Raw genomic sequence first — 10911 nt, forward strand, 5'->3', positions numbered from 1 at the left:
ATTAACGAGCTTATAGCATGTTTATTTTGCGATCTTTTTTTTTTTTTTTTTGTTCATTTTGGGAGGGGACACGTTTTATCTGTATGTTTTTTAGGCCATTTGGCATTAGGTTGTTACAGACAGCCCAAGTACAAGCGACAAGTCTTTTTATGATCGTTGCCTTAACGTCTAGGCCCCTCCAGCTGGACGCTGGTAAAGTCTATAAAAGTCGCTCGGACTTTGCTGGCACGTTATGTTTTTTAATGGCAACTGTGCGCTTTGTGCGCATTTTATCATATTTTTTGCTGTAAAATCGTTCAGCTTAGTTACACTTAAAGGCTGTGCGACAATTTGATAAACATTTTTCTCTGGCTTTTCTTTTTTTCTAGTTTGTTTTATCGCTTTGAAAAGCTTTTTCAAACATGCGCGTAACGCGCCAGCGCACTGGCGACATCTGGCGGCGTGTGCGTGCAATAGCAACGCACAGCTAACAGCTGTGTATGTGGATTGTAAGTTGTGGATCGTATGCACAAATTTATCGCGCCATTGACATATCGATATTTGTCAGTCTTATGCCACATTGCAATCGTCATCGATTTGCCGCCACAACTTATCGCAACGACATTTATTTATCTTATCGAGATTGCAACGCAACACGCTTTAGTTAAATTTAATTAATTCAATTCACGTTTTAAAATGGCTGTGCTACCACCTGATCCTGTATTCAGTTTACGTTGCCCGGACATGGGCGCCGTCAACTCCATATGTTTTCATGAGAGCGAGCGCCTGCTGGCGGGCACCCTCAAAGGCAGAGTATTTCTCTGGGATCTACAGGTGAGCCGAAAACAACAACAAAAACACTGAAACAAAAACAAATTAATGTTGTCTTGTAGACAAACCGCTCGTCGCTAAACTTTGAGGTGGGCAACGCGCCAATTACGAATCTGCATCACACCAAAGAGCACCTGATCACGCAGGAGAAGGGTGGCACCATCACCATGTACTCCATTAGCAGCAATAGCTATGTGAAGGAGCGCAGCATACCGGGCAATCATTTGGGCTATTGTCGCACAGCGCTGCACATAAATCCCAACAATACAAACGAACAGTTATTGTTCTATCCGTGCGAGGAGACGGCAATTGGTGTGCTACATGTTACGGATCCGGCGGCGCCTACACAGATGCTAATACCGGATGATCCACAATTGGCCAAGCTGGGCAGCGTTACCTGTTTCAAGCCCTTCGAGTGCGCCTCACAGCTTTTTCTGCTCGCCGGCTACGAGTCTGGCCATTTTCTCACCTGGGATCTGAGCAGCGGTGTTATGATTGATGTCATGGAACTGGCGCCGGAAGCCTTGACAGTCGATTATGATCCCAACACGAATCGCGGCATAGTGGGCGGCGCTTGTAAGAACGCACTATGATTTGTTGCCCTTGAACTGCCAATTAATGTTGTTTTCCACTTGCCAACCGTAGCCGACAAACTGACTACCTTCAGCTATCAACGACAATCCATGCAGCTGCAGCGCGGCTCCGAGCTGTGCATCAAGAATCCGGGCGTCAACTGTGTGCGCATACGCTCCGATCAGAAGGTGTTTGCCAGCGCTGGCTGGGACGGTCGCATACGCATCTTTTCGTGGAAGAGCCTGCGACCACTGGCCGTGCTGACGCAGCACAAACAAGGCGGCGTCATGGATCTCGCCTACTCCACACAACCTGTGTCCATGTGGCGCGCCCCCATTATGGCCGCTGCTGGCATGGATGCACAGATCTCGCTCTGGGACTTATATAACTAAACCCTTGACACAATTGTGTATTAGTTTCTAAGTGTTACAGTTTCAATCATACTCTTCTACCCTCCTTATGTCTGCCAAGCAGCTGCATTGGCAGTGACTGACAATTTATGGGCAACTTTCTGCATAGGCGCCCCGTAAATTGATTCATATTTAAATAGTTATCCCGTAATACAAATGTAACCCTTTAAACTTTATAGTGAATTTTAAGTTTTATATTATGACCAAAACCTACTTTAAATCTGCCTCAAACAATTTTGGTATTTTTTAAGTGCTTAAAGATTCCTAACGACTGAAGACGCTTCATTCGTGATTTTTTGTTCAGATTCAAGTGAGATTTATAATATATTTAGAAAAAAAATGATATATTTTGTACTCCCCAATTTGATTTGTGCATAAGAAATTATTTCTAACTTCATGCGTGGAAACAATCGAAAGCCTTTTGCATTTTACAACTTAAAACGAGAAAGAAAGGCTATCTTCGGCACGCCGAAGTTCAAATACCCTTGCAGACCCAACCTTTTCAAAATGCTTATAGTGCTTTGCCCGTATCTAAGAACCACAGAGAAAATAGTTAATGCCAAGTTTGGGCAAGATGTCTTGAAAAAACAAAAAAGGTTTTTAATCAAAAACCTAGTTTTCGACCGATCGCTCCTATGGCAGCTATATGATATAGTGATATATAGAAACAGACAGGCGGACAGACTGACAGACGGACATGGCTGTATCGGCTCGGCTGTTGATGCTGATCAAGAATATATATACTTTATGGGGTCGCAGATGCCTCTCTACACATTTCACCACAAAAATATAATACCCTCTGCAAGGGTAGAAAAACAACTCCCAAGCCATTTAAGATATTCATTTCGAATTAGATTCATTTAGGTTAACGAAATTCTTCGAAACTTACCCAACAAATTGAACGCGAGTTGCTCCAAAATCCAAATATATATTCGCTCACTTCATTTCATTCAATTTGTTCACATTTAATAGTGTCGTTAGTTAATAGAAATAATTGTTTAAATATTTAGTTGTTTTTTTTTGTTTTATAGCAGCGCAGCGTGAGGTGTAGAAAAATATGTTTATATGTATATGCATATGCTATATATATATATATTTTTAGATAGTTGATTAGTTGGGGAGATTACTGACTGAGCTCGTGCAGTATGTGGGAGAGGACGCCACTGGCCTCCACATTGCTAAATGCCACATTGGCCAGATGGGGCTCATACCGCTTGAGGCTGCGCTTGGCCGTCGACGTATAATTGACCAGATTGCGCAATATCAGCGCCGCCGTGAGGCGTATGCTCTTTGTGACTGGGCCCTCGTTCTCATCCAATAGCTCCTTGGAGTTGAGAAAGTCGGCCGAGTGTCGTTTAATGGCCTGCAGCGCCGAGGTGCCCACAGCCGTGGCCGTTGTCGCTGGCGCAGCAGCAGCTGTTGTTGCCGCTGTTGATGCGGGCGCATTGCTGGCATTGCCCACATTGCGCACAATTGTGACCGTTGGCTGGGTGGGCGCCACATTGTGTATGCCCGTGGCAAGGCGACGCTGCACGCTGGCACGCAGATCATCCAGGGCCAAATGACGATCCACCAGATGCGTCATCAGTGAGTAACGCTTACGGGCTATGTTGTCACACAAGCTGGGACCGCTGCCCCACTGACAGTAGATCTCAGCGCCGGAATCCAAATGATCCGGACAATGCACATTGCAGACATGATGCTGCAGCTCGTTGAGCGATTTGAATTTGCGACGCGGACAATTGCGCCAATCGCAAATGAACAGCCAATTGACATCCACGGGCACAGCGCTGGCAGCTGCTCCCGCTGCTGTTGGATTGCTATTGCTGACAATGCTCGTTGCTGTTGTTGTGGTAGAGGCAATTGCTGTGGCAGCTGTTGCGGGCATTGCTGCAACTGTTGATGTTGCTGTAATTGTGGATTGCTCCGCCGGCTTGGCTTCAATCATAATGCTGGGCTTAGACTCGCTGCTGACCAACTGCGCTTGTTGTTGTAGTTGTTGTGTAGATTTCAGCGCTGGCATTTGCACCGGTTGCTGCTGCTGTTGTTGCTGCACAGGCAGCGACGACGTTGGCGGCGCCATCGGCTTCTTGGCAATGGTTGCTGCTGCTGGCGCAGCTTTAGCTTTGACCGTCTCCGTTAGCTGCAAAGAAAAGGAAATGCTTAATTTCTTTGATATGCCCAAATGTAAATACCTATGCATTATATATATATCTACGATCTCAACTTGATTGTTGGTGGAATGTTCCTATCGAACCGATATATAGCTATAAACCTTGAGAAGCACTTCGACCTATAGCATAAATAACGACTCGAGAGTTGTTACCGATCAAAATATATATGGAAATGGATATACGATATGCATATGTGCCAAGCTGCCATGCCCTACTCCGAAAAACTAAATACAATCGAGCAGAAAAGAATATACACTACTTGCATATATTCTAGTTCATTGTGGCACACATATATATAGATAAATCTAAGCTCATCGGACTATCACTCTCTGCAGTGGCATAAGCTTAATAGTAATTCTCGCCAGTACTCACCACTGTGGGCATAGTTATCTTCTGCTGTATTATGGATGGATGATGCTGCTGCTGCTGCTCGAGCACGCTGCGTATGTGCTGCTGTTGCTGCTGCAGTGCAGCGCCAACAACCGGTGTGGTAGCTGCCGGCGGCTGTGTGGTAATGATTGTCTGCGAGTTGAGTTGACTCTGCTGCAGTGGTGCAGCCGTGGCGGGCGTTTGTGTGATGAGAGTTGTCTCCTTGATGCCGCCTAGGAGCAGCTGCCGTTTCTCTGCCGCTGCCGCCGGGCCGGAGATGATATGCTGCTGTATAATGGACTGATGCTGCTGCAGTTGCGGTATGGGCGCTGTCTTGGTGGCCACAATGCCGCCACGATGCAGCTGCGGTGATTGCGACGGCTGCGGCTGATGCAGCTTTATGGTGGCGGGTATCTGATTGAGTTGCGAGAGCAGCGAGGGCGACATTTGACCAGCACCCAAGGCGGCGGGCACCGTACGCTGCGGATTTAGAAAGATTTGTTGCTGTTGCTGCAACTGCTGTTGGACTTGGGCTGCGGGCCGTGGCTGGCCGACCGCAGGCGCTGTCGTTGTTGTCACCAGCACCTGTTGACCCTGCGCTGTGGTCATTATGACCTTCTGTGTGCCGGGCACATTGCTGGCACTGACACCCGGCTGTTGCAATATGATAATTGTTTTGGTCTGCTGCTGCGCCGCTTGGGTAACCAGCAGCGTGGGCGTGGCCGGCGTATTGGCCGCCGCTGCCACTGGTGCCGTTTGCTGTGCCACCAGATAGGTCTGTCCCTGCTGATTGGTGGCCAGCACATATTGTGTTTGCGTCGGCTGCTGTGGCTGCTGCTGTTGCTGTTGCTCTGTCTTCTGCAATATGACCGGCACCGTTTGCAAGCCCTGATCCGTTTTAATGGTCGCCGTGGTGGCCAATTTCAGCTGCGGCGGTGGCGCTCCCGCACTGCCAGCGGGAAAGATGAGCTGACGCTGTGCGGGCTGTACCTTAGCGGGTATGAGCTGCAGTTGTTGTTGATGTTGCTGCTGTTGATGCTGCTGCTGATGTTGTTGCTGATGTTGCTGATGTTGCTGCTGTTGTTGTTGTTGCAGAGTCGTTTGCTGCTGCTCTTGACTGGACGCTGCCAGCGGCGGCACATCGTCCAAGTCCTCATCCTCTAGTATCGAGGCAGCCAAATCTGCGTAGAGATTGGCCGCATTCTTCGAGGGCGTCACCTGCGGCTCATCTTTGCCAGCGGGCGTGTTGCTGCTGCTATCCAATGCCAGTCGCTTGTTTTGCTCCTCATCGATGGTCAGCTTGCGTTTGGATTGTATAATTACGGTGCGCCCCTGCGCATCCTTGGTAAGCACATTGGAGCCGCTTAATGGCGCCAGCGGCGGTGGCGCTGAATCCGTCATTGGCTTCTTCTCCAGCGCCAGCTGCGGATGCAACGGCTTTATGGTGGTCTGACCCACCTTGACGGGCGTGTGCTGCATCAGCGGATTGTTGACAAAGGCGCTAATTGCCGTGGAGGTCACCTTAATGGGTTGGCTGGCCGGGGAGCCCGTTGCCGAGGCTGTCGTGGCCACCAGCGCAGGCGGTTGGGCCTGAGCCTTTTGTTTTAGCTGCCGCTCGTTAACTTTATTTGCCAGCAGGCTCTTAATCAGCGATGAGCTGGGCGTCTGTGTCCCTGTAGCTTCATCAGATGCGTCTACAACTGTTGTCTCTGATTTGGGCACCAGCGCTGGCTCCTTTTTGGCAGCTGTTGCTGTCGCCGCTGCCGCTGCCTTCTGCTGTTGTTGTTGTTGTTGCTGATGCTGTTGCTGCATGGGTAAAGGCTGAGCACGCATCCTTATGCCCACATAGTGCGTGCCTGGCAGATCGGTGCCGTCCATCTGGCGCACAATGGCTGGACCCACGCTTGCATTAAATATGAGCCGCACGAGACGCGGAAATTGCAGCCGATTAACCACGGAAAGTTTGCCCGCCTTCTGGCAGTGCGATAGGTAAATGGTATACAGCTCCTGTTGCTCGACGCGATACTCATGACCGTTGCCGGCGCGCTCGTAGGTGGCACCCAGCCAGGCCAGCGCATAGGTCTCATCATCATGGGTAAAGCTTTGCGGCGCTGAGGGCGCTGCGGGCAGCGTTCCAGGCAGCACAACTGTGCCGGCTGCTGGAGCAGGCATCGATACTTGTTGGGTTGGCGGTGGCGGTAGCTGGACCTGCGGCAAACTGGGCATAGGCAGCTGCACCTGCGGCAAACTAGGCACAGGCAGAGACACAGCGGCGGGCGCGGGCGCGGGCGTAGTGGTGGGAACAGGCGCAGGCACAGACACCGAAACGGTCTCTGGCTGTGGCGGTAACACTTGGACCTGTGTTGGCGCTGGCGGCGGCAGTGCAGCAATCGGCGCTGGCTGCTGCGGCTGCTTGACCGTCATCAGCTGTGTCATTTGAGTGCCCGGTATGGTCTGTGCCAGTGTGGACAACATATTGCCCGGCACCACCTCCACGACGCGCATCAAAATGCAGCCAGCCGCGCCATACGATTGCGCCTCGACGGTTAGCAAAGCCACCAGCTGATCCAGCAGACCGCGCACCTGCATCAGCATCGAGCAGGGACGCGCGCCCAAAGAGCTCAACGCATAGATCGCCTCCAGCGTGAAAATCAAAAGCATCACATCGGTCAGCGATAGCAACAGCATCACACGCTGATAGAAATCCAAGCCAAGACAACGATTTATGTGCTGGGCATTGCCCTCGCGTCCGCACAGTTTGTAGAGTATCTCTAGGCAGCTGATGATGACAGCGCGATCATTCGATTCGACGCCCTCGCACAGCGTGGCCAGCAGATTGCGCGATAGCTCGTCCGTGGCGGGATCCAGCAGGTCAAACTGCTGCGCCAGATTGCCAGCCGTTTCCAGTGCCTGAATATGGATGTTGCCTGCAATTCAAAAGATATGTAAAATAGATCTAAGAGCGAAGTTTGGACGAACACGTATCTAAGGGCACGTATCTGACTGATACGCTAGATGTTTGCCATTGGCTAACTTTGACTACTTACTCCAACGAACATTGGCACCCATGACCAGATACCGCCAGAGCGTACGATTCGAGGCGAGCAGCGTTACATTGTCCTGATGAAAACTCAAGCTGCGCAATAGCTGAACAATTTGCAGCACACGCTGGCCAATGCGCTCATCCGTGCCATGACTGCGACGTAAATTTAAAAAGTCCAGCTCGAAATCGAGCTCATCCGATTGAAACAGATAATCATTGCACGCGTCGGTCTCCTTGTTGATCAGTCCGTTGTCCAGCCAGGCTTGTTCGTCCGTGTAGAGGTCCAGAATTTGTGGCTTATCGTAGAGCAAATCCCGCCAGAAGTTAAGTTTCGAGTGACGTCGCACCTGCATGCCAGCATTGTTGTGGCCATGCTGGAACAGCTGACGCATGCTGTAATCCGCATAGACGCCCAAATGCGCCAGCAGCACATCCAGCAGCTTGGGGCACTCGTTCAGCTGCAGCGTTGGACGCTGCTCATTGGCCATCAGCGTGCACACATTGATGGCAAAGTCCTGCTCGTTGGGCAGCGGTGAGATAAGCGACAACAGCAGCTTCTCATAGCTGCTGTGCTTGTGCAGCTGTGTGGACATTTTATACTGTCGTCGGCGATCCGCATTCACCATATGCTGGCGCTGGTTATACGCCATGGGCACGGCCGTCAGCGTGGAGTGCGGCATGCCGAAAATGCTGCCCCAGCCGCCGCCAGTTAAGCTGCCACCTACACCCCCGACACCGCCGCCGGCCAAGGCACGTGAACGCGCACGACTGGCGCTGGCGCCCAGATCAGCGCACTCGATGACCGCCTCCAAGGCCTCCAGCTTGTCGGGATCCTCACCCAAAAAGTTCAGGCGCTCGTATTTATCCAAATAGCGACGATATATATGCTTAATGCCAGCGGTGCCATTAACGCAACGATCCCGCAGCGTGTCCAGCGCGCTGTACACCTCGTCCCACTCATCGCGCATGTTCACTTTATTGAAGCCACCGCGCTCCGTGACCTCCTGGTACAGTCGATACAAATCCACGTGCTGACCACTAATCTTGGCGGCCTGCGTCAGCGGAGTGCTGTTGAAAAGTAACAAGTAAATCAATGGCTATGATAGACATGCCAGGGACCTACCCGCGCCGCTCGTGAAACTGGTGCAGATCACGCCAGAATTCCTCCGGCGCCCTGAGCTGCTTGCCACCAACAGTGGACCCAGTTGTTGATTTTTCCGGCGTGCCATAAAAAAATTGTGGTTGTGCTTGCAACTGCTGCAGCTGCAGCTGCTGCTGCTGTTGCTGCTGTTGTTGCTGCTGTTGGGTATTTCTCGCGCGCAATGGTGTTGCAGCAGCGCCAAGTTTAGCCGGCGTCGACTCATTTTGCTGTGCATTGTTGTTGCTGTTGCCGACGGCAGGCGATGCTGCTGGCAGAGACTGCAGCAGCACACGTACATTGTCAATGGACGTCATTCTGTGCTAACTTAAATCCAAAGGCAACACGAATAGTACATTCTATAAACTAATACAGCGCGCACACTCACTTATAGTAGTTAAAAATTAAAAAAAAAAAACTCAACAATAAATACAACCACAACGCGAAGACGACGCGCTTCCAGAAGCAGGGTTGCTTTTAGACATTAACAAATGCTGTGCGCAAAAATCAGCGATATATTTATATCGATAACGCACTGCGTTAATCGCATTAAGAAACAGCAATCGATATATCGCAACATTTTACTTATTGGCGACATATTTGAAAAAGGTAAACAATTGAAAAGTATCTATAGATATATTTACACTAGTGATTATATTCAAACATTTTATATTTAAACAATTAAATATTTTATGCTGGCTCAATTCGTTACCGTCGAATTGATCGTTGGTCTAATCAGCATTTGCACGGACTTGAGAGTGCGCGTTTCTTGCCAATTCCACCACCAAATGCCTTCCCATTTGTCCAACTCTCTGTCAAAATATCGGCCGTTCAGATTTCTGAGTAATTAGTAAAATTTAATATTTTGTCAATTTCATTATGGTTGGTTTTTCAACTACTTACGATCGTGCGCACTGACTGTACCACCAACCACTGTGTCGCTCTATTGCACAGTTATCGAAGTCGCGTTTGTCGTTATCCCGATCAAATGTGGTAAATTTCATGTTTCTGTTTAACAACAAGGCATCGCCAGCATTCCCGGAATATTTACCCAAAACTCTAAGTTGATAAGCATCCTCTTCGCTAGCTATACTAAAATTATCGTAGCGAGCAAAGCGAATTTCATTTTCAAAATTTTCCAAATATATATACAGCTCATGCGGCCGTGAACTAGTCATGCGATACAGTTTTTCCAAGCCTATGAAAAAATTGCCCTCAAGATCACCAAAACCAGTCCCATATTCAGCCCAGCCACGATTGAAGTCCACGCTCCTGTCCACACGTCGCTGAATCACCATCCAGCCGGACCCAGCGATTGTTCCGTCGCAGGGCACGCGAAATGGTTCAGTTCCCGGAACTTGGATTTCCCGAATATCTGATGAGTTTCCAGCTTGCAAGCAGCTTGTTTCGTATACCTTAAGATGCGCTACTCGTTTGCTATCCATTATCATCAGAGCCGCTGGAGTTGATGTAAAATTTGCCTTGCAATTCTCAAATAAATACTCGCTGATCTGTAATTTTGTTTCCAAAGATCTGATTTGCTCGTTCTTCAGCTCTAGAGCGACTCTGTAGTCTTCAAGTTGTTTTAATAACTCGAAGAGTTTGCTTTCGTTTCGCGTTTGTGCTGCCATATGATCTATTTTGTGTTTTATTGAGGATACATCAGCATAAAGTTGATCTTCATTCTGGCACTGAACATTTTTATCCCTAATTGTTTTCTCATACATGGTTTCCTTGGCTTTTGAAACCGCCAACTGGCTTTGCAGAGCCGCCATCTGCACATTCTTTTTGTCGCAGGCTTCAATCTTTTGGTTCATATTCACAGTGTTCCATAGAAATACTTTCAGGCAGTACGGTGCACATTCTTTTTCGATTCGAGCCTAGGTTAAAAAGAACGCAGTAATTGTGACTGGGGATAGTAATTGTGATATGGGATAAAAAAAAAAACAAACACTCCACCCCCACACACCTGATCATCCCAGTGATCTTCAGAGGCAGAGATTGACGAAACGCTTAGAAATAAAATAAAAATGGTAACGAACATCGCACACAAATAACGATACATTTCAATGTCAAATGAAGCTCTTAAAAACGCGCGCATTCTATTCGACGTGCCGCTTCGAGCAACTGAGATTACAAACTAATAGCACGATGCTAAAATAGGCAAAGTATATGCGAAATTCTAAATTGTGATAAGAGACGATGTTGGGTCAAAAGTTATTTGTTCATTATCAAGTGATTTAAAGTGTGATAAGATGGGAATCTAGAGAACTTTGAAAAGTTCCGGACATTCCCAAAATAATAGAATTTTGTAAAAAACTTACACCCCTTCTTAACTGACAAAGTATTAGAAAATTAAAATTGTATTCCAACATTTATGATAACATAAATTAA

General features: G+C 48.6%; 3 protein-coding genes across 3 annotated transcripts; 1 reads left to right on the plus strand and 2 right to left on the minus strand.

Moving 5' to 3' along the window:
- The first annotated feature begins 603 nt into the window (after nucleotides 1–603).
- Nucleotides 604–1969, plus strand: LOC6624858 (guanine nucleotide-binding protein subunit beta-like protein 1). The gene is made up of 3 exons (XM_002049170.4): nucleotides 604–813; nucleotides 873–1386; nucleotides 1456–1969. Exons 1-3 carry the CDS (start codon nucleotides 676–678, stop codon nucleotides 1773–1775), a joined length of 972 nt encoding a protein of 323 aa, XP_002049206.1. The 5' UTR covers nucleotides 604–675; the 3' UTR covers nucleotides 1776–1969.
- A 768-nt stretch (nucleotides 1970–2737) lies between these two features.
- On the minus strand, nucleotides 2738–8974 carry Bap170 (Brahma associated protein 170kD). The gene is made up of 4 exons (XM_002049169.4): nucleotides 8503–8974; nucleotides 7384–8447; nucleotides 4340–7263; nucleotides 2738–3936 (listed from the first exon to the last, which is right to left on the minus strand). The coding sequence occupies exons 1-4, from the start codon at nucleotides 8832–8834 to the stop codon at nucleotides 2917–2919; spliced, it is 5340 nt and encodes a 1779-aa protein (XP_002049205.1). The 5' UTR covers nucleotides 8835–8974; the 3' UTR covers nucleotides 2738–2916.
- A 180-nt stretch (nucleotides 8975–9154) lies between these two features.
- On the minus strand, nucleotides 9155–10649 carry LOC6624856 (angiopoietin-related protein 7). Its single transcript, XM_002049168.4, has 3 exons — nucleotides 10487–10649; nucleotides 9421–10397; nucleotides 9155–9356 (listed from the first exon to the last, which is right to left on the minus strand). The coding sequence occupies exons 1-3, from the start codon at nucleotides 10616–10618 to the stop codon at nucleotides 9218–9220; spliced, it is 1248 nt and encodes a 415-aa protein (XP_002049204.2). The 5' UTR covers nucleotides 10619–10649; the 3' UTR covers nucleotides 9155–9217.
- Nucleotides 10650–10911: the final 262 nt, after the last annotated feature.

The sequence above is a fragment of the Drosophila virilis genome, chromosome 5 (assembly GCF_030788295.1).
Source record: "Drosophila virilis strain 15010-1051.87 chromosome 5, Dvir_AGI_RSII-ME, whole genome shotgun sequence".
NCBI lineage: Eukaryota > Metazoa > Arthropoda > Insecta > Diptera > Drosophilidae > Drosophila > Drosophila virilis.

Excerpts from the sequence above, each read along its gene's own strand:
- Bap170 (XM_002049169.4), bottom strand. The coding sequence starts at position 8,834 with ATGACGTCCATTGACAATGTACGTGTGCTGCTGCAGTCTCTGCCAGCA. Across the intron at positions 8,448-8,502 it reads CAGTTTCACGAGCGGCGCGG|CACTCCGCTGACGCAGGCCG; the intron begins GTAGGTCCCTGG and ends ACTTTTCAACAG. Across the intron at positions 3,937-4,339 it reads AGATAACTATGCCCACAGTG|CTAACGGAGACGGTCAAAGC; the intron begins GTGAGTACTGGC and ends TTTTCTTTGCAG.
- LOC6624856 (XM_002049168.4), bottom strand. The coding sequence starts at position 10,618 with ATGCGCGCGTTTTTAAGAGCTTCATTTGACATTGAAATGTATCGTTAT. Across the intron at positions 10,398-10,486 it reads AAGATCACTGGGATGATCAG|GCTCGAATCGAAAAAGAATG; the intron begins GTGTGTGGGGGT and ends TTTTTAACCTAG. Across the intron at positions 9,357-9,420 it reads TACAGTCAGTGCGCACGATC|AAATCTGAACGGCCGATATT; the intron begins GTAAGTAGTTGA and ends CTAATTACTCAG.
- LOC6624858 (XM_002049170.4), top strand. The coding sequence starts at position 676 with ATGGCTGTGCTACCACCTGATCCTGTATTCAGTTTACGTTGCCCGGAC. Across the intron at positions 814-872 it reads TATTTCTCTGGGATCTACAG|ACAAACCGCTCGTCGCTAAA; the intron begins GTGAGCCGAAAA and ends GTTGTCTTGTAG. Across the intron at positions 1,387-1,455 it reads CGGCATAGTGGGCGGCGCTT|CCGACAAACTGACTACCTTC; the intron begins GTAAGAACGCAC and ends TGCCAACCGTAG.